Here is a 22,668-nt window from a genome sequence, read left to right as displayed (position 1 = left end):
TAGATTCGACATCATTCGAGTCTTGGCAGAGTTTGCGTGTTGCCGTCAGAAAGTGTTAGCACCTGATATTAGCATGCACACTTGTCAGATAATAAGGGTTAGAGCTCCACTAACAAGAATCTGAGATTTTGCGTATACTCGTGTCCGATACGGAACAAGAAGGTTTCGTGATTAATTAATCTACCTACTAGAGTAAAGTTAGGTCTCCATTAATATCGACATCGTCTTTGCACTTAATTGGATTTTTTCCTTTTGCCAATTGACACCAACACGGTTTGCTTGCAGATATTCTGTAAGTTGGCGATGTTGTATGGCTGATCACCTGACAAAGTTGTAGGGGAAAAGAGGGGAGGCACTGAATTTAAATTTTGTTCAGCAATGTTTTGTGTTCCATGAAATGGATATGATGAAAGAAACTGAAGAAATAGCAAACATGATCCCCATGGTCCTACTTAAGGTCGCAGGTCATGTGACAAACCAAATAGGTGAGTAGTGCGATTTTGGAGCTAAGCCTTGAGTAAATCTGAGAAACCTGATGTCAAGCTACACAATCTGCTTTTTTTTTTTGAACAAAGTCAAGCTACACAATCTGCTACAATCTCTCTTGTGATGTAGTACATCTGTATAAATGAATTCGCGGGTGCACTATGTATGGTACCTTACCTGTCCCGATCGACCAGCAGATCCAAAAATTAGATCTTCACAGAAACATATCGAACATGCACATATGGATATCTAATTAACTTCTAACTATTACATGGTCCTTGGACTGTTCAGACTTCAGAGACAGAGAAGGGTAAGCTAGATTATTCACCCTTGAACTCTCCCTTTCCATGAAGCTACCTGCCTTGCATTGGAGAAATGCACAAGCCTTTTCACTTTCGAGTATGTGGTTGGAAGTTAAGGATGCTAATGTGTTCACAGTTCAGACTAGCTGGACCTTTGGAGGCTCCACTACAATGCCAATTGTCAAGCTAATTTAAACCTACTGCATCTAGTAACCAAAGTCAAGATATGAAAAAAAAAGTAAAAGTAATACTGCATCTACCTTTAATTCTCACTAATATCACAATGAATAGTACAAACCCCCACAGGGCCTATAAATGGAGACCACCACCAGCACCATGGAAGGCAAGCAAGCTCAACAATTCATCCTGCTAGTGCTAGCCTCCTCTCTTGCGACAAACCACAAAACACACACCATGTTTCGCAACAAGAATCGTTTTCTTGCCGACGGTGAGGTGAGCGTGCAGAAGGTGGACAAGATTGAGCATGTCTACAACCTGGTTAGAAGACCTGCAGTGTACACCAACCCAGCGGCGGTGACGGTGGTGGCAAAGCTGCTGCCTGCTGATGTTGCTGTCTCTGACCAGAAGATGTTCAGGGGTCCGCAGGGGCGGAGGCGCAAGGAGCCGGATTCTCCGGGCTCTTTCCGCGACAACGGGGCGTCGGAATTCTCGGAATCTTCTCGCCGTGGCATGGCAAGCCAACGCAACGACGTCGCGGACGCCGTTGCCGAAGACCCGGAGCCTCTGGATTCTCGCCGCGGTGGCAGGGCCGTCGGGATCGATGCCGCCGGGGCGATGGGAATCGATGCGCCGCCTGAGCTCAGGAAGGACAGGGGCAAAGCAGGAGGCCGATTTCCTGCTCTCGTTCACGTCGCCATCGTGCTCGTCGGCCTGGTGGCCGGGAAGCTCCCGGCCGTGGCGTTCACGATGTTCTGCTTCATGTTCGTTAGATCAGCTCGGAGATCGCCTCCCGGTGGCCGCGGTCTGGCGAGGCTATTTCCCGATCAGGCCTGATCGGGAAAATTTGGAGATGGATTTATATTTCAATCTGGGAGCTCGAAGTAGAGAGTAAGAGGAACTTTTGTGAAGGATGTCAATCTCAGATACAAGCCGCCGTTAGGGCATCCATAATGGTTAGCTCATAAGCTCTTGGTTCGTCTCGTCACCATGCTTTACCCTCTCTCTTTGTTGTGTGTTTGTGTGTCACCCGTCCGTTCGTCTCCACTCACCGGCGTGCCTGCTGGCGCGATCCATGTGCACCGTGGCCGGGAGCGGCCGAGCGCACGCACAGTGCCTATACACGGAGCTAGCCGCTAGCCAAACAAGGAGCAGCGGCAGCGAGAGCGACGACGGGGGCAAATAGCTCGCGCACGCATGTGGCGCACTGCGCACCCCCGCGCCGCAGTAACTAGCTCTTACCACTTAGTCCATCTCCAACAATTGAGCCAACGTAGCTCGTGCGCACAGTGAAGAGGAAGTGGGTACTACCTAGAAAAAAATACAATCATAGCATAGGATCATATTTTAGAATCTTAAGTTGATCAATTACAAATAAAAAGATATCAACATTTATGATATGGAACAAACACCACTAGATCGAGTACGAAATGTACTTTCATAATAAATTAATTTAAAATCATAAATATAAATATTTTTTTTAAAAGTTAGTCAAATATAAATCACTTTGTTGGCACACAACTCGTAGTTACGTTCTTTTTTGGACAAAGGTAGTACAATATTTTTTGTTCCTGTAGCTGAGAGAGGGAGTGCCTTGGACCTTGAGCGAGCTGAGCGCGGAATCAAGCGCCTGGCTCCTGAATTTGGTATGAGTATTATTCATGGATTAAAGAAATGTATGAGCTAGCTAAAAGCTTCTTGTTGGAGGAGAGCGACATGAGGAAAGGGAGTGAGAGGTCAATCCAGTCAAAACACAGAGGCCAGCTGAGGTCAATCCGGTCGTCCTGTACGGAGCCTTTCACCCCCTCCCAGGAAAGCTGCACCTTGACTGGTCGTCACAGAGGTCAACACAGGGTGGGGGATGGGGAGTGGAGGGGAAAAAGGTAGAGCCGCGGGCGAGTTCGCCGGAGCTCCGACGACGTAGGGCCGCAAAGAAGGGAAACTTAAGCAAACACTTTATTTTATTTATCCATTCTCCATTACAGTTATGGTCCTCACGGAGCTCCCATCCTTGGTACTCGCACGCTGCTCACTCGCAGATCTCCGCTCACAGCCCTTAGCCGCCGCTCACTCACAGCTGGGGCTGTGAGCGAGTGAATCCGAGGGGAACGACTTCTTCACCACGCCGGCAGTGAATGTGACGTGGTCGCCCGTGATGCTGACGTCAACGATCGGTATGGTCAGGGGCGGATCTAGTGTGGGGGCAGGGGGGCTCAAGCCCCCCTACCCCAGAAACTCTATGGAAAGTAGAGGCAAGAAGGAGGGAGAAGAAGGGGAAAGAAAAGAGGGAGGAAGAAGAAAGGAGGGCTGGAGGAAGAAAAAGGGAGATGAGCACCCCCAAAGGGCAAATCGTGGATCCGCCACTGGGTATGGTGACACTGACGCCGCGGAGGCCGTGGATGGCCCCCGGCGTCAGCTCACCGGTGATGGTGTCGGAGTAGTATATGTCGTAGCCGCCCCGGCGCACTCGGCACTCGCCACCGAAATGAACCTCGAAGCTATCTCCGTTGAGCGTGTACGACGTAACTCCCTCGGGGAGAATCCCCAGAGGGAGCTGGTGCTGCACCAGGATGTCGTAGGCAGAGGTGACGCCGGCCGTGGAGACGCCCGCCGCGGAGAAGCCCGGAGCGGCGGGGACGCCCGCCGTGGAGATGCCCGGAGCGGCGGCGGGGACGCCCGTGCCGGCGCCGGGGACGCCAGTGGCGGTGGCGGGGACGCCCGTGGCGGCGGTGGGGATGCCGGTGGCGGTGGCGGGGGCGCCGGTGGCGGTGGGGACGCCGGTGGCTGCGGTGGGGACGCCCGTGGCGCCGGGGACGCCCGTGGCGGCGCCGGGGACGCCCGTGGAGGCGGGGACGCCCGTGGCGGCGGCGATGGCCAACAGGAGCAAAACGCTCTCGACGATCTTCGCCATGGCTCAGCGCTCAGCTGGGACTCTTGCTCTCACTAATGGCGGGTGTGAGACTGGCTGGGGATAGCTACAAGCCTGGCGACTTGGGAGTATTTATAGAATGCAATGGGATGAGCCCCTCCCGGGGACACGTGCGGTCGCCCCTACCCACCACCCTTCAAGGACGAGAAAATGCCTGGCGATGAACAGGCAAGGGGCACCAAGAGAAGAGCCTCTTCAAGGCTCTGTCTTTTTTTTTTTTGGTTCGGTCTTGCCGTACGTTTGTATGAATTCTCTCACTGTTTCCTCCAATAAACCTTAATTACTAGTAGTAATAACATGTTCATCAAGTACTAATGACGAAACTCCCCGACACTTTTTTTTGACAAACCAAGCGGTAGAGCTTTTTTTTTGGGAGAGAGTTGTTACATCGTTTGCTAGAAAATCAACAATAAAGCTAGGGGGACACTACTAATTTTTGACCCTATCGCATCGCTTTGCCTTGCCTTGCGTCAAACCCAAATTTGATGCAATAGGTGGGTGCTATTGCATCAATTTAGCAAATCTGGTGCGATAGGTGGACATTATTGCATCGAGAAGGCATTTGATGTAATAGTAATTCATGTTGATGCAATAGGTATGGCCTATCGCATCGATTTTGTACCCAGGATGCAATAGGTAGAAATTGTTGCATCGAACAAATTTTGTTGCGTTAGCATTGATTTTTGATGCAATATGTAGGTGTTATCGCACCAGGTTTTAAATATGAGTGCAGTTAGGAAGTACTATTGCATCATATTGACAGTACTAAACTAATCAATTTAGTCATGATTCGATGCTATGCATGGAACCGTTGGGATGTGCAGCAGATGGGAGCCTGAAAAGTGTATCTGGGCATCCAAGCTGAGTGAACGTGCGAGCCATCGTTGATTTTACAGGGCTGCTAATTCGAGGTCGGCCTCGAGTCTGGTAACTCGAGGTCGATTTCCGACAAGCAATATTTTCCTTACTAGGAAAAAAAATAAAAAAGCCTGATCAAAACAACATTTCCCATCTAGGAAAGTATTAATTAGCTGCTGTGCCGTTAGGCTGATAGAGCTAGAAAAAAGCAAATCATTTATTTAAAATTGCAATAACTTTTGATTGGTGTATCCATTTTTCATTTCGTTTGCACCGGCATGTTCTGCGCGACGAAGCGAATAAAACTATATCACACTTGCATATGTTTTGAAGAATTTTTTTTCCAGTAGCAAATTGTAACTCATATAACTTTATAACGTGTAGCCTAGAAACTTAGAAACTCAAGATTTATAAAACACAACTTATTTACAAAATGTTATTAAACACGAAAAGAATAAGTTAACTTATAACTTACGCTAAAACTTGTCGGTACCCTGTAGCAGGGATACCCACTCTTACCGCAGCAAGGCAGGACCCGCGTAGTTATCCGTAACTACGCGTAAGGACAGAGTAGCCAGGCCCCACGGGCCAGGCTCTTCCCTCACTAGGCCAACGGCCCCGGACCCGCTCCCCGCCTGGGATGGGTCCGGAGACGCCATGTGCCTCTAAGCAAGGGAAGACCCGAGCTGGCGGCCGGGACCTCGGACCCCCATAGGGGTCCGGGACCTCCTGCGCCCGCCCGGACCCCCCTTTTCCCGCATAGGGGTCCGGGGCCGCCACGTGGCCCGAGGGCACGGGCTCGAGCGCGAGCCTTCCGCTGGAAGGCTCGCGCGGCCACTGCATTTAATGCAAGTAGACAAGGCGTGCTCTGCCGCCGCGGTATGCGAGACAGCTTTTGTCAGGCCTCGCTATGCACCGCGTATTACCAAGGTGCACAGTGCAGCCGCCTGTGCCGCGCCCGCGCAGAGCCCGTCTGCGGCATTAAATGGACTCGACGGCACGACACTTTTCCATCATGCCGCCTACGCCGCTCCCTACACAGCCGTTCAGCTACGTGGCAGGTGATGCCACTAGCTACGTCTGGCATTGTCCCGACAAGACGGCGCCTGGACATGATGAACAAGGGACACCAGGAGCAGGCAAGGGACTACAAAAGAGAGATCCCCGCTGCCTGCGACGCCATGATGTATGAACAGTACGTTAGTCTATACTACACCGTTGGGTCCACTTGTCGGGGACCCAACAGCCATGTAAGCGCCTCCCTTGAGATATAAAAGGGAGGCGCTCGCTGCGCACGACAGACGGAAAGCTCTCCACACACACACACCAGCCCTGGTGAGCTCGCTCGCTCTCGGGGAAAGGCAATACAACACACAGTGGACGTAGGGTATTACGCTCCGGCGGCCCGAACCACTCTAAATCTTGCTGTGTTCATCGTGTTCTTGAGTGAAATCTAACTGGGACTAGCTAACCCCCGAGTACACACCCTCGGGGCTAGGGCAGGTGCCTTCCGCCACCCGGCCGTGGTTGCAGCACCACGACATTTGGCGCGCCAGGTAGGGGGCTTAGCTGGTTGCAGTTCATCTCCTCTTCGTCCCCATGGTTCGTGTGGACGACGTAGAGATGACGGAGGGTGTGGCGTCCTCCACGCCACACGCCCCTCGTGTCCCTGCTCCAGGGACAACTGTGCCTGCGGAGCAGCCACCGTCGGCGGGCAGCGCGCGCTGCTCGCCGGCAAGAGTCAGGGCGCCCATCAAGGGCCCCCTCACAAGCTGCGAGCGGCGGAGCGCTGGCAGCGGCTAGGGAGTTGCTTTGCAACCCCCCGGCTGAGGCAGCCTCGCCAGACGCCCTGAAGCAGTGGCGGGACGACGTTGACCGTCTCCTCCACCTGGCTCAGGCCTCCCCCAGTTCTGCAAGGACTGGGCAACGACCTCCGCCCGGCAACGAGGTGGTACCTTACCACCAGCGTCAGGGCGGTGCGTCGGCATCCGTGCGCTCCCCTACCGTGAGGGGTGCACGAACAGAAGACCTGTGGGCGGAGCTCAACCGCCGGCGCGCGGGAGAGGATGCCCGCGTCTCCGTTGAGAGGGCGCGAGAGCGCCGTCTTAACATTGAGGGCCGTAACCTCAACGCCGACTTGGATGTGGTGGCACCCAAGCCCCCGGTGAACGCCCGGATACAGCCAGGCGCACCAGTTGCTGGGGTGGACTACGCTGCGCTGGCGGACCACCTCCGAGCAGTGGCATGGCCATCCAAGTTCCGCCCCCACCTGCCTGAAAAGTACGACGGTACCACTAACCCGTCGGAGTTCCTGCAGGTGTACGTTACTGCCATCACATCGGCTGGTAGTAACGGCGCCGTCATGGCAAGCTACTTTCATGTAGCCTTGTCTGGGCCAGCCCGGACCTGGCTCATGAACCTCACACCTGGGACGATCCAGTCCTGGGAAGAGCTCTGTGCGAGGTTCACAGCGAACTTCGCCAGTGCGTACCAGCAGCATGGTGTGGAGGCACACCTCCACGCCGTGAGGCAAAAACCCGGAGAAACGCTCCAGGCCTTCATCTCGCGCTTCACCAAGGTACGGGGTACCATTCCTCGTATCTCAGATGCATCTATTATCACTGCTTTCCGCCAGGGGGTACGTGACGAGAAGATGCTCGAGAAGCTGGCGACGCACGAGGTGGAAAGCGTCACTACGCTTTTCTCCCTGGCAGACAAGTGTGCCAGGGCCGCTGAGGGTCGTGCATGGCACTCAGCCCCCCAAAGCGGAGACGCCAAGGCTGGCGGCTCCAGTGCTACCGCTCAGGGCCGTGGCAAGAAGAAGAAGAACAAGAACCGGAATCGCGGGGAACTGCAATCTGGTGGACCAGTCGTTGCAGCGGCGGCACCAGCGGCGGCGCCGGCTGCGGCAGCAGCGGCTGGGGGCCAAAATGCACATGGCAAACGCCCTCGCCCGCAAGGTGGGAGCGGAGGTTCATGCCCAGTGCATCCCACCGCACGCCATAGCGCCGCTGACTGCCGCGAGATCCAGAAGCTCGCGAAGCGGGTCAGTGGGCGGCGTGAGCAGTCCTCCAAAGACGGCTCACCTCCTCCTCGCCAGCGGGCCGGCAAGGAGAAGGCCTCCGACAGCGGGGCCGCCGCTGGGGAGAAGGAGCTGGGGTACCAATCCCCCGCTCGAGAGCTGAAGGGCGTCTACCATGACGACGACTCCGATTCCGACAACGGCGACCGCCGCAAGAAGTTGTACGTAATGTACGACGGAAGCTGGGAGCTTGTCTCCCGACGGGACGTGAAGACCCTTCGCCGGGAGGTCCTCTCGGTGAAGCCGGGGGTCCCGAAGGCGGCGCCGCACCGGAGTCCAAGCTGACTCCCTCTCGCCCATTCTCTGGAGTGGGCCCACACCCGGTGTTCCCTCTGGGGAGCATCACACTGCCGGTCACATTCGAGACCGAGGAGAACTTCCGCACAGAGAGCGTTATGTTCGATGTTGCGGAAGTAAACCTCCCGTTCAACGCCATCATTGGCCGGCCGGCGCTCTACCGCTTCATGGCCATTGCTCATTATGGGTATTTGGTCTTGAAGATTCCTTCCCCTGCCGGAGTCCTCACCATGCAGGGCGACCGCACCGCTGCCGTCGCTGCAGTTGAGAGGCAGCATGCTCTGGCGACAGAGGCTGCGTGTTTCGAGGAGGATCTGTCCACCTCGCAGCCCAAGGCGCCTGCAAAGGCTCCCAAGGTCCAACCGTCCGATCCGGACCATGTTCCCGTGAAGACGGTGCAGATTGGAGCGGACTCCACCAGGACCACCCGCATCGCGGATAACCTGGAGGAGAAATAGGAAGACACGCTCATCGCTTTCCTCCGGGCAAATGTCGACGTGTTCGCCTGGGAACCGTCACAGATGCCCGGGATCCCCAGGGAAGTGATCGAGCACAATCTGAGGATCTACCCCGACGCCACGCCGGTGCGCCAGAAGCCTCGGAAGCAGTCCGTGGAGCGACAAAACTTCATCCGCGAAGAAGTCCACAAGCTCCTACATGCCGGCTTCATCGAGGAGGTCCACCACCCCGAGTGGTTGGCCAATCCGGTCGTCGTCCCAAAGGCCAACGGGAAGCTTCGGATGTGCATCGACTACACCAGCCTCAACAAGGCATGTCCTAGAGACCCCTATCCTCTTCCGCGTATCGATCAGATCGTGGACTCCACCTCCGGGTGTGACCTTTTGTCTTTCCTAGATGCATACTCTGGTTTCCACCAGATTCAGATGTCTAGAGAGGATAGGAAGCATACTGCCTTTGTAACAGTAGATGGGCTTTATTGCTACATTGTCATGCCGTATGGTCTAAGGAATGCCTTACCCATGTTTGTACGAGCTATGAACAAAACCTTCTGTAATCTGATTAGAGATGTTGTTGAGGTTTATGTCGATGACATTGTGGTCAAGACTAAGGTAGGGTCAACACTAGTGGAGGACCTGTCCCTCGTCTTCGACCGGCTCCGCGCCACGCGCACGAAGCTGAATCCCGAGAAGTGCATCTTCAGCGTCTCAGCAGGGAAGCTGCTGGGTTTCCTGGTCTCACATCGAGGCATCGAGGCAAACCCAGCCAAGATCAAGGCGATCGAAGCGATGAGGCCTCCTGGCCGCATCAAGGATGTCCAGAAGCTCACTGGATCTCTCGCTGCTCTTAGCCGCTTCATATCGAGGCTAGCTGAGAGGGCCCTCCCCTTCTTCAAACTATTGAGGAGGTCCGGTCCATTTTCTTGGACCGAAGAGGCTGAGCAGGCCTTCCAGGAGCTGAAGCAGCACCTCACCTCGCTGCCAGTATTGGTGGCTCCAGAGCCCGGTGAGCCGTTGTTTCTGTATCTTGCTGCGTCTGCGGAGGCAGTCAGCATGGTGCTGGTCGCCGAGAGGACGGAGCAAGCTCGCCAGGGGGACACCAGCGTCTCCCCAGCCAAAGATGGTGAGCCGGACCCCGGACACGGGGGCCCGTCAGCCTCACCTCTGCCTGAAGCCCCGGACCCCGCACAAGGGGGTCCGGACGAGCCTTGTGCCAGTGGGAACCCAGAGCCACTGGGGGCCCAAGGACCTGATGTGGTGTATAAGGGCGAGCCGGACCCGGTAACCAGGGTCCGGACCGTCCAAAAGCCAGTTTACTACGTCAGTGAAGTCCTCCACGAGGCGAAGGCCAGGTATCTTGAGACGCATAAGCTTATCTATGCGATACTTATTGCGTCCAGGAAACTGCGCCACTACTTTCAGGCACACCGAGTTGTCGTAGTGACCTCTTACCCGTTAAGAGCGATCCTGCACAACTCCAACGCCACAGGCAATATCGCCAAGTGGGCGGCAGAGCTGGCAGAGTTCCAACTGGACTTCCAGCCACGCCATGCAATCAAGAGCCAGATCCTGGCTGATTTCATAGCGGAGTGGACTCCTTCCCCAAGCAATCCTGGGGGTCCGGTCGTCAACGCTGGACCCCCGGAGCCGGAAATCAGGACACCAGTCTTCACCGAGCCTCACTGGACACTCTTCTTTGACGGGTCCGCCCGCGAGAAGTGGGCCGGGCCTGGTGTGGTCCTCATCGACCCAAACGGAGATCAGCTGAAGTACATGGTGCACCTTGAGTTCAAGGCCACCAACAACATGGCGGAGTACGAAGCTCTGATCTTTGGCCTGACGCAAGCCCTCTCATTAGGGGTCCGGCAGCTTCTGGTGAAGGGGGACTCCCAGCTAATCATCAAGCAGGTCCGAGGGGATTGCAACTGCAACAATCCCCAGCTCGCGGCATACCTCATACACGTGAGGAAGCTCGAGAAGGACTTCGACACCTTGGAACTGCAACATGTTCCCCGCGAGCACAACTCAGCAGCAGATGATCTCTCTGCGAGAGCATCTACCTGGGCACCCGTGCCCGAGGGTGTCTTCGAAAGACGGCTGCTGAGACCTACCGCCCAGCCTGCCGAGCTGGGAGAAGGGGATCAAGCTAGCACCTCAAAGCCAGCGGTCCCAGCAGCACTCCACCTGTGGTGCCCAACCTGGGCCGTGTGCCCTGTTGAGGGTCCTGGTGACCTCGCAGGGCCACACCCACCTACTCAGGGAGCTCCCAATGCATGGATCTCCGAGATCCGGGACTACCTGAAAGATAACATCCTCCCTGATGACGATGTGTCCGCTGAGCGCATAGTCCGATTGGCTAAACGCTACGCGGTGGTAGAAGGGGATCTCTACCGCTGTGGCGCCAACGGTTGCTCGCGGGCCACGAGTTGCTCGCGGAGATCCATGGAGGCGAGTGCGGAAGTCATTCCTCCTCTCGCACGCTTGTTGGCAAGGCCTTTCGGCATGGCTTCTACTGGCCAACAGCACTCCAGGATGCGGCTGAGCTGGTAAGGTCCTGCAAAGCATGCCAATTCCATGCAAAGCAAATACACACCCCGGCTCAAGCTCTGCAGATGATTCCGCCCTCATGGCCATTCGCTGTGTGGGGTGTGGATATCCTGGGGCCATTCCCCCGGGCTGTCGGCGGGTACCGGTTCCTCTATGTCGCCATCGACAAGTTCACCAAGTGGCCGGAAGTTACCCCTGTGGTGAATATCACTAAGAAAGCAGCAGTCGCCTTCCTCAGGTCCATTGTATGCAGATTTGGCATCCCAAGCCGCATCATCGCGGATAACGGGACCCAATTCAAAAGCAGACTCTTCGAAGAGTACTGTGAGGACATTGGCATCCAGCTATGCTTCGCGTCCGTAGCACATCCTCGCAGCAATGGACAAGTTGAGAGCGAATGCAGAGATCCTCAGGGGACTCAAGACCCGCACCTACAACTGCTTGAAGAAGCATGGTGCCAAATGGGTTGACGAGCTTCCATGCGTACTATGGGGCAACCGGACCACACCCAGCCGAGCCACCGGGGAGATTCCGTTCTTCCTGGTCTACGGGGCTGAAGCATGCCTTCCCCCAGAAATTCACCTGGGCTCACCACGGGTCCAGGCCTTTGACGAATCCATGCAGGAATAGCTACGGCGCGACGATGTGGACTTCGTTGATGAGCGAAGGTGGCGAGCAGCAATCCGAAATGCACGCTACAACCAGGCGCTCCGGCGCTACAATCAACGGTTCGTGCATGGCAGTGAGCTCCGGGCTGGCGACCTCGTCCTCAGACGGATCCTGAGCCGAGCAGGGCTCCACAAACTTTCCCCCAGCTGGGAGGGGCCCTTCAGGGTTACAGAGGTATGCCGGCCCGGATGCGTTCGCCTCGCCACAGAAGATGGAGTGCCGCTGCCCAACCCATGAAACATAGAGCATCTGCATAAGTTCTACACCTAGGCAGAGCCGGAAAATAATCCTTTCCTTTGTAATAAGATAGAGTTACCGTGTGGCCCAGAGCGGTTGGGGGCCACCCTCGTAAACCCAACATCTGGCATCCATCGCACCGTCGGCTAACGCGCGGCCCAGAACGGTAGAGGTCCGACCTCGTAAACCCGGTCTCTGGCATCCATCGCGCAAGCCATGTACAACAAGATTGCAAAGGAAATAATTTCTCCTAGTTCTGTCTTTGTGTCAAAATTTAAATTCGCATGCCGATTCTCAAGTTTTTACCTCTCTAACCCCCGCGGGGATCTATACTCTTGTTGCTACAACTAAGATCTGCATTGAGCTGCTGGACTGCTGTACAGATCCGGACCCTCTTGCTGCTGGAGAGGGGTCCGCGCCCCTAGGGACCTACTCTGGAGAGCGGGAGCTTGTTTCCTGGGGTGGTCCGGAGCCCTGTGTAGCCGCTTAGCTGGTTCCGTACCCAAAAGCCTACACACTCCACCACCCTGCAACGAGTGCTCTAGTACCTGGAGCCGGGTAATTAGGGGCCCGGACCTCGTTCCAGCTCAGCAATTGGCCTCCTAAGATCAATATAGCATGTCCAGCCTTATATCTCAAAGGATCGAGTGCAACAAAGCGACCTCACTCACTACTGCGAAAAGTCTGGGACGATGAAGCCAGGTCCGGAAAGATCGTGCTGTTTCCTGGAGCGGTCCGGAGCCCAGCGTAGTGCCTTAGCCTGGTTCCGTACCCTAAGCCTACGCACTCCACCACTCTGTAGCAAGCAGTGAACTACCTGGACCTGCGCATCTAGAACCCTGGACCTGGTACCAGCCTGGGATTGGTCAGGATTGAGCCCCGCGGGTCTGCTACTAAGCTATAACTTTGAAGTGGTACACAGGTTAAAGCCTGGTTGGTGGTAGTCAATCTCAAACCATTGAGCCTACCTACCAGGGGGTCCGAGTATCCGTTTCAAAGCTTTCATGCAAGATAGGATCTAGTCTATATGGTAGACAGACTCATAATAACTGAGTCTCTCTCCCAGGGGGCCCGGGGCATCCGCTTTGTCCCAGACATCATGAATGGATTCTGCATGCGTCAAATAAGCTAAGTTACAGTATCATTGCTACTGTATAAGCGAACTTGATCCTTCTATCTGTAGTCCTGCATACTACACAGGGAACAAGGCGCTTGCTCGTCTTACAGGCTATGCAGCCCTATGCTAAGGAGGTCCGGAGTATCTCCTACGGCTCACGTGGCAGACAGGTCCAATCAACTGAAGCTATCCGCCAGGGGGCCAGGGCGCCGGGGTGCTGCATACCGCAAATCAACAACAGACAAACAGCTAAGTTGAAGTTTCTTCTACTTCAAAAATTTCAGCTAGTACAAAGTTTGTTACATAATGCAAAAGGAAAAAGATACAATGCCCAGCTCAAGGGTCTGCAGGCTCTCGCTTGAAGTAGGCGGCGACGAAGTCAACGACCTCCTGCACGCTCTCCCGAGCGGCGGCCTCCGTCTCCGCTACAGGGCCATCGACCACGGGCGCCAGCGAGATGGTCTGGTCGTGGCTCCGGAGGCAGGCCAGGATGTGCTCCGCCACCAGCCGGATCAGCTCGCGGCCCTCGGTTTCAAGCTGTCCAGCAAGGACCGGCCCCAGGCGCTGGAGCCTATCCGAAGCAGAGCTCAGCACTGGGAGGGCGTCAGCTATCGAAGCTGGCGGCTCCTCCACCTGGATTGGGCTCATTCCAAATGGCACCAGTGCGAGGCTCGCTTCGGTCGCCCAGTCAGCGATCCGCTGGGCTCCCGCGCGCTGGTCCTCCTGGTGCTTCCGGACCGCCTCCTGGACCGCATCTCGCACCCGGGTGTCCAGAGCCGCTTTGGCCACCTCCACCTCGCGGGACCTTTCCTCGAGCCCGCGGGACCTCTCCTCGAGCTCGGCCTCCCTCTCCTCCGCCCGGTCCTTCAACTTCTTGAGCGACTCACGCTGGCGCCCGAGTTCCTTTTCTATGCCGGTGGCGTGGGCCTCCCGCTTGGCGAGGGATTTCCGGCCCTCCTCCAAAACTGCCTCGTCGGCAGTCAGCTGGCGGGCTCTCTCCTGCAGTTGTTCACGCCATCCCTGCAGAGTCGCAGAGAAGACGTCGAGCTCCTGCCTCCGGACCTCGAGGTCCTCGCTGCGAGTCTCCAGCTCGGACTGTCGAGCCGCAAGGTGGGCTTCGAGGTCGGACCGCTGAGCAGCGAAGCCAACAACCTCCAGGGTGAAGTCCTGCTCCCGCTGCGCCAAGGATTTCTCTCGGTTTGACACTGCGAAATCTCGGTCAAACACCTTCCTAAGGTTGGCTCGGTAGGCCTCTTGGTCCGCCTTGAGCTTTGACCGAGTTTCCGCAGCGCGGGGAGGCTTCAGCCTTCGTGTGCGCTTCCAGGCGGGTGTGCCAGTCGGAGAGGCGCTGGCGCTCGCTCTCCAGAGCAGACCACTCCCGCCGGAAGGCCACCTCGGCGGAGGAGGTTGCCTCCTCGATCGACCGCCGAACCTACAACAGCACCTGAGGAAGGGGAGTCGCATCCTCCTCCGGGAGTTGGAGCTGTAGGAGCCGCCTGCCAAAGCCCACCTCCAACTCCTCCTCTGCAACAGGACCGGAGCTGGAGGTGGGGGCTTCCGCTGCGGCACTCGTCTCCGGCGCCTCCGCTGCCACCGCGTCGGGTGCGGCTGTGCCCAGCTCCGGCGCCCCCGCTGCCGCCGTGGCGGACGCGGCCGTGCCCAGCTCCGGTGCCTCCGCCGCTGCCGCGTCGGGTGCGGCTGTGCCTAGTACCGGCGCCCCCGTCGCCGATACGTCAGGTGCGGCTGCGCCCTGCACCGGCACCTCCGCCACCGTGTCGGGTGCGGCTGCACCCAGCACTGGCGCCTCCGCCGCCGCCGCATCGGGGGGCGCCGCGTCCAGAGCCGGCATTTCAGCCGCCGCGGCATCGGGTGCGGCAGCACCCAGCACCGGCGTTTCCGCCGCCGTTGAGTTGGGTGCGGCTGCGTTCAGTATCGGCGCCTCCACCGTCGCCGCGTCTGGTGAGGCTGCACCCAGCACCGGCGCCCCCGCCGCCGACGCGTTGTGCGCTGCAGAGTCTAAAAATGACACGCCAGTCAGCATCACGTCATGCGCCACGGAGCTAGCAGCAGTTCGCCGTACCTGAGGGTCCCGCACCTGCTGTCGCCGTCGCTGTCGACGCCGAGGCCGTCGCCGCCTGGGCACCTGCCGATGTGCCGGCGAGGGTAGAAGAACCGCTGGGGCGAGGAGCCCTGGTAACAAAGCAGAGAAGCCTTCAAAAAAAAAGAGACAGAGCACCGGCGCAAGGGAAGAGAGCAGGATGACACTAACCCAGAAGTACCGGGTACCCAGCGTCCCCGGAGCCCGGGCCTTTTCTCTTGCGGCTGCTGCTGTTGCTGCTGCTGCCCTTGCAGCTGCGATGCAGGCGCAACCCGGGCTTGCTCCCGCTGCTGCTGTCCCTGTGGCTGCGGCATGGGCGCAACCCGGGGTCGCACCTGTTGCTGCTGTTGCCGCTGTTGCCGCCCGCGTGCCTGCTGCCGCTACTCTTGCGGCTGCTGCTGCTGCTGCTGCTCTTGCTGCCGGCGGGAGGAATTCCTCGGTGGCGATGATGGTGGTGCGGCTGTCCCAGAGGATGCGTGGGGGCCGGCGGCCCGGGAGCTACCCTGGCCCGCGCCCTCAGAAGACCTCTGGCGCTTCGCGGCGGGCTCTGAGACCAGGGTCCCGTCGCCCCTGAGTAGCCTGCGCCGGCCTGCGTCTCCCGACGATGCACCGGAGTTGCTCTGTGCCCGGTTGGAACCGGCTGCGGCAGCGATGCTGGCCGCGGCCTGCTTCCCCTTCGTGGAGGCGCCGGACCCCGCAGCGCTCAGCGTAGCCTGATCCCCGGATGCACCAGGGATCCAGAGCCCGCGGTTCGCATCGCCTCCGGTCTGGCATGGGGCCAGTCCCCCGTCGTCCAGAGTCGGCAGGGTTGCCAGCACCGCCACCCTCGCGGAGTCCTCGCAAAGGGGGACTATGCTCTGTGGGAGGATCAAGTTCTCCGGGATGAAGGCGTCCCCCATCACGTTCCGCACCAGAACCTCCAAGGCCTCCTGGGTCAGGTCGCTCCCCTCTCCGCGTTGGGTCCTGCTGCAGTCATTGAGGCCGGTGAAGTTCCACGCAGCACGCAGCCGCTGCTTCAGGGGAGCGATCTGGCGCTTCATGAAGTCCCCGAGCACGTGCCACGAGGTGAGGCCGCTCTCCGCCAGCGACCTGATCTTGTCCAGCACGGAGTCGAACTCCGGCTGCAGCGACGGCTTAGCCCTCCAGGATGCCTTGTCGGAGGCGGGCCCCTTGGTCGGCAGGGTGAGGCGCTCATTGGCTTCGGTGGTGGCGATCACCCAATCCCTGCGCCACTCCTCCCACTTCCCGCCAGCAAGGCCGGGAATGTAAGGAGTCGCCAAGTCACTCCTCACATGGAAGTAGTACCCCCCCCACCTCGTCCTTGCTCCTTCCGGACCTCACCAGAATGAAGAAGTATCGGAAGAGGATGACGCAGGGCCGAACTCCCACGAACATCTCGCATAAGTGCACAAAGATGGACGTCAGGAGGAGGGAGTGCGGCGTCAGATGCTGAAGTTGGAGGCCGAAGTCTTCCAGCAGCAGCAGCAGGAACGAAGAAATCGGCAGTCCCACGCCGGTGGAGATGTGCGAGATAAATAGCACAAACTCCCCGGCGCAGAGGTTGCCAAGGGGAACCGAGCCTGCTCGCACCCCCCAGCCGGTCTCCTGAGCACTCCATCCCAGCAGACGGCGCACTGTGTTCAACTTTCCCTCGGTCTGGTAGCAGCGGGGATGAACAAGGGACGCCATCTCTCGGTGGAGTGAGAAGCAGCCTGTGCGGGGGAGAAAGGGGCGAGGAAAGCTCGAAGGCAAAGGGGCGCAAAGGTTGGAAGGAAGAAGGCGAATGCGGGAAAGTAACCACGGAATGCGGTTCATCCCATTATAAAGCCCGACTCAACCGGCGCACCCCGGAACCGTCGCCGGAACCCAAGCGACGCCCGCGCCTGGTGTTAACCGCCCAATCCATGACATGGGGGCCCAGGCCCACCTGTCGGGGTGAGCGGGTAACCAACAAGGGTGCGAAAAGACGGGATCTGAACCAATGCCCCCGCGCACGCGGAGCGAGGCGGAAGCCGAGCTGACGTGCGCATATTAAGCGCTGGCGTGGCCGAGCTTTTCGGGAACTGTGCCGGTAGTAAATGATCTGTTTACTCCGGCCGCAAGAATGCCGAGCGTCGCGCGCGTGACTAGGTGTACCACTGTGCGTGGGGGCCATGAGTCAATAAGCCGTTGCGATGTGATGAGGCAGCGGACAATCCGATGGATGGTCAAAGCCGGTCAAGACCTCTGCAGCAAGAAGCTTTGAGCTATGCAGAGCCAAATCCCAGTAGTGGCCCCACCTGCGGGTTCGTACCTCCCCCAAGGTGGGCCCGGGGGCCACTGTCGGTACCCTGTAGCAGGGATACCCACTCTTACCGCAGCAAGGCAGGACCCGCGTAGTTATCCGTAACTACGCGTACGGACAGAGTAGCCAGGCCCCACGGGCCAGGCTCTTCCCTCACTAGGCCAACGGCCCCGGACCCGCTCCCCGCCTGGGATGGGTCCGGAGACGCCACGTGCCTCTAAGCAAGGGAAGACCCGAGCTGGCGGCCGGGACCTCGGACCCCCATAGGGGTCCGGGACCTCCTGCGCCCGCCCGGACCCCCCTTTTCCCGCATAGGGGTCCGGGGCCGCCACGTGGCCCAAGGGCACGGGCTCGAGCGCGAGCCTTCCGCTGGAAGACTCGCGCGGCCACTGCATTTAAAGCAAGTAGACAAGGCGTGCTCTGCTGCCGTGGTATGCGAGACAGCTTTTGTCAGGCCTCGCTGTGCACCGCGTATTACCAAGGTGCACAGTGCAGCCGCCTGTGCCGCGCCAGCGCAGAGCCTGTATGCGGCATTAAATGGACTCGACGGCACGACACTTTTCCATCATGCCGCCTACGCCGCTCCCTACACAGCCGTTCAGCTACGTGGCAGGTGATGCCACTAGCTACGTCTGGCATTGTCCCGACAAGACGGCGCCTGGACATGATGAACAAGGGACACCAGGAGCAGGCAAGGGACTACAAAAGAGAGATCCCCGCTGCCTGCGACGCCATGATGTATGAACAGTACGTTAGTCTATACTACACCGTTGGGCCCACTTGTTGGGGACCCAACAGCCATGTAAGCGCCTCCCTTGAGATATAAAAGGGAGGCGCTCGCTGCGCACGACAGACGGAAAGCTCTCCACACACACACATACCAGCCCTGGTGAGCTCGCTCGCTCTCGGGGAAAGGCAATACAACAAACAGTGGACGTAGGGTATTACGCTCCGGCGGCCCGAACCACTCTAAATCTTGCTGTGTTCATCGTGTTCTTGAGTGAAATCTAACTGGGACTAGCTAACCCCCCGAGTACACACCCTCGGGGCTAGGGCGGGTGCCTTCCGCCACCCGGCCGTGGTTGCAGCACCACGACAAAACTTGTGAACGCAAAAGTTATTAACGCATCAACAAGAATTAACTTATAACTTAAAAACACAAAAGTTACGAACACACAACTTATGTACAAAAATTATTCTATACATGACTAACTTGTGTGCATAAGTTGAGAGTTATTGGTTAATGCACATATTAAAACTTAGGTACAAAAGCTTACTAAACACAAAAGAACAATTAACTTATGACTTAATGGTAAAACTTAGAAACAGGAAAGTTATTAAACTTAAAAGGAAAATTAATTAATAAACTTAAGCGAAAACATGGGAACACAAAAAACTATGGAACACAAACTTATACACAAAAATGTTATCAAATACAACTTGTGTATATAATTTATCTTGCACATATTTTCTATAAACCGAATCAAACTTGGCACGAACAACAACGACGACAACATAGGAAAATCAGTTATATGTCATAAGTTAATATACATAGATCGATTTTTAAAAAAATCTTCACACATATCAAAGTGGGATCTAGTTTTGTTCCCCTCGTCATATAGAACATACAGGTGAAGACGGAATTGAAAATGGATACACGGTTTGAAAGTTATAGCAATTTAAAATAAATGTTTTTCTTTTTTGGACCGCTGACATCATCGCGCAAGTGCAGAGAAGGAACCGCGGTTGGTCGGATCGACCGCCAGATATCTACGTCGAGGTCAGCCGCAAGAATAGAATTGGGTTGATTTTAGCCGATGGGAAGCCTTCACCCGAGCAGACTACAGGTGTCGTCCGATTGATGGAGAGTCCACGCGTCGTGCATCTAGGTGGGGCGCTCATCCTACACGCAATGAGCGCAGCGCGCCATCCAATTTTTTTCCTGCAGAAGAATGGAGACAGGGGCGGATTTAGCGTGGGGGCAAGGGGGCTCAAGCCGCCCTACCCCATGAGCTCCATGGAAATTAGAGGAGGAGGGAGAAGAAGAGGAAAGAAGGGAGAGAAGAAGAAGAAGGGGAGGAAGAAGAGGAGGAAGCAGCCCCCTGCCGGTGATTCCAGTCTCCGCCCCTGAATAGAGATGAGAGGAATAAAAAACTATTTTTAGCCGGCACATGCGCAGTTGGCTGCTTGTAGCTAGACACTCCTGCTAGCTAGCACATATATTGTGCATTGGCCACCACTGATCCATCCACCGAGAAGGAAGAAAACAAACAGCAAGCACATATAACGTGTGGTAGTAGAGGAGCGAGCAACAATGGCGGCGGCGGTGGCCCGGGGCAGTAGTAACAAGATCAAGACGGTGGTGGTGCTGGTGCAGGAGAACCGGTCCTTCGACCACATGCTGGGGTGGATGAAGACGCTGAACCCGGACATCGACGGCGTGACGGGCGTCGAGACCAACCACGTGGACGCGTCCAACCCGACCTCCCCCGCCGTCCGCTTCAGCGACGGCGCCCAGTACGTGGACCCGGACCCGGGCCACTCTGCGCAGGTCATCTACGAGCAGGTCTACGGGACGCCCTTCGTCGACGCCACCACGACGCCCATGACTCCGCCGGGCGTGCCGGCGCCGCCCATGTCCGGCTTCGCGCAAGAGGCGGAGAAGGAGAAGCCCGGGATGTCCACCACCGTCATGAGCGGGATCCGCCCCGACGCCGTGCCGGTGTACCGCGAGCTCGTCAAGGAGTTCGCCGTGTGCGACCGGTGGTTCGCGTCCAACCCGGCGTCGACGCAGCCCAACCGGCTGTTCGTGCACTCCGCCACCTCCCACGGCCTCGTCAGCAACGACACCAAGGCGCTGGTGGCGGGGCTCCCGCAGCGGACCATCTTCGACGCGCTCTACGACGAGGGGCACTCCTTCGGCATCTACTACCAGTACCCGCCGTCGACACTCTTGTACCGGAACCTCCGGCAGCTCAAGTACGTCGGCAACTTCCACGCCTTCGACCTCGACTTCCGGCGCCACTGCCGGGAGGGGAAGCTGCCGAGCTACGTCAGCGCTACTTCGACCTGAAGATCCTCCCCGGGAACGACGACCACCCGTCCCACGACGTGGCCGAGGGCCAGCGGTTCGTCAAGGAGGTGTACGAGGCGCTGCGGTCGGGCCCACAGTGGGAGGAGACGCTCCTCGTCATCACCTACGACGAGCACGGCGGATTCTACGACCACGTGCCCACGCCCGCCGGCGCCGGCGTCGTGCCCAGCCCCGACGGCATCGTCAGCGCCGCGCCCTTCTTCTTCGGATTCGACCGACTCGGCGTCCGCGTCCCGGCGCTGCTCGTGTCGCCCTGGACCGAGCCCGGGACCGTACTGCACGGGCCGCCGTCGGAATGCAGTCTTGATCCGCTCGCATTTTCACATTCAACATCACCACTCCACCCGTCCAACTGTACCACATTTCCATCTACAGTTATGACAAATTTCCCTTCCTCTGCAACTTTAACATCACTGAAAAGTGATGCCATAAGAGCATAAACCACCTTTTGAGCAACCTTTTCTGTCTCTTCTTTGGTCTTCGCTGCTTCTTTAACCGGAACAACTTTGGGGCCTTCCCGACCAATGTTCAAGATCATTGCCACCACAGAATCAGACACCATGTCACTGATGGGATCAGATGACCACTGCAGTGTAACATAACTTTCTGAATCTAGGAGAACTGTCACTCTTTCATGCACAACCAATGCTGGAACATCAGATTCCTCTGCTGCCGACTCCACGCAGATCTTCAGGAGCCATAATCTGATATGTGAATCCCTTTCTTCACAAGTAAGCCACTGGAAGTCTCTCCACCTTCTGGTACTTTCTCTGCCAGCCTGCCAATAGTCTTGGCCATTTTCTCACAACTGAAATACATCTCCACTGACTGACAATTCTTGGGAGAGACAATTTTCGTATTTGTACCATCAAATTGGGTAATAAGTTTTTGCTTAAGCCTTGACATTTCATTTGCTTCTCCGTGCACAAGAATAATATTTGGTGGCCGAAGTTCATCCAAAAAGTTGCTTGTCTCAGGGAAATCAGCATGAGCGGAAAAAGAGATATAGTGGACCGACATATGAAGGAGCAGTGAGCCCATTAGCTAGCGTCACTTCTCCTGGCTCGTGGATAATGGTCTTCGCAAGAGTCCCCTCCACAACATAACCTGGAATAACACAGGCATTCTTCTTATCTGTGCACCACTTATCGAAAAGCTGCCTAGAAACACCACTCTGAAGACCACTAGGACTAGCCATCACCACTGAAGGACAGACATCCTGAAAATTATCGATGCTATTTAAGGACTCGATGTGCTTGAAATGGAACGGATCGGTTTTTTTTCTTTTTTTTTTGAGCATTGGAACGGATCGGATTGTGCAAACTGGTTCCGTATCCTTTCGTTCATGGAGTTTATGTATGTCTGCGACAGCCATGCACCTCTTGGCATGAGGGGAGGCATAATAGATAGGAATCTGATGGAGCTCTGGGTGTTTGGACCGATACTCATCAAGGATAAGTAACAGTTCTTGTGCTCTGCCAAGTGCAAATGCTGGGATCAGAACACGACCTCCCTGTGAAACAGTATTATGAATGACTACAGTAAAGCGCTTCTCACATACAACCCGGGGTTGATGTTCCTGTATACCATAGGTTGACTGAATAATGCAAATATCTGGGGAGAACTGTTGGGGCTCAGCAGCTCGTAGCTGGCGGTCTTCTTCGCGGGAGTAGTCACCGGGCGTTTTTTTTTATTTTTATTTTTATTTTAGTTTTTTACAAAAAATATATGTTCGTGTTCGAAATTTACATGAATATACCCCGGCCGCCCCGCTGGCGGGCGGCCGAGACCTGGCCGCCCGGCAGCCGGGCGGCAGGGGCTTATCTGCAAAAAAAATCGACAAAAAATTGCGCCGAGGTCCCTGAAGGACCGGCCGCCCGGCAGCGGGGCGGCCACCCCTCCAGGCCGCCCGGCAGAGGAGCGACGGACCCTGGCCGCCCGTCTGCGGGGCGACCGCCCTCCCCCCCAACCCTATATAAGGTGTTGGCTGCCCCTCACCCCCTCATTTGCATCACTAAAAATCCAGAAAAAAA

General features: G+C 56.7%; 1 protein-coding gene and 1 pseudogene across 1 annotated transcript; both read left to right on the top strand.

Annotated features, from left to right (window-relative positions):
• The first annotated feature begins 1,145 nt into the window (after window positions 1-1,145).
• LOC120701067 lies at window positions 1,146-1,890 on the top strand. The gene has a single exon (XM_039985237.1). The coding sequence runs from the start codon at window positions 1,203-1,205 to the stop codon at window positions 1,800-1,802; it is 600 nt and encodes a 199-aa protein (XP_039841171.1). The 5' UTR covers window positions 1,146-1,202; the 3' UTR covers window positions 1,803-1,890.
• Window positions 1,891-19,818: 17,928 nt separating this feature from the next.
• LOC120700526 lies at window positions 19,819-21,075 on the top strand (annotated as a pseudogene).
• The last annotated feature ends 1,593 nt before the right edge of the window (window positions 21,076-22,668 follow it).

The sequence above is a fragment of the Panicum virgatum genome, chromosome 3K, assembly GCF_016808335.1.
Source record: "Panicum virgatum strain AP13 chromosome 3K, P.virgatum_v5, whole genome shotgun sequence".
Taxonomy (NCBI): domain Eukaryota; kingdom Viridiplantae; phylum Streptophyta; class Magnoliopsida; order Poales; family Poaceae; genus Panicum; species Panicum virgatum.
The sequence above is the reverse complement of the archived record's forward strand: the minus strand, read 5'-3'. Positions and strand labels throughout refer to the sequence as shown.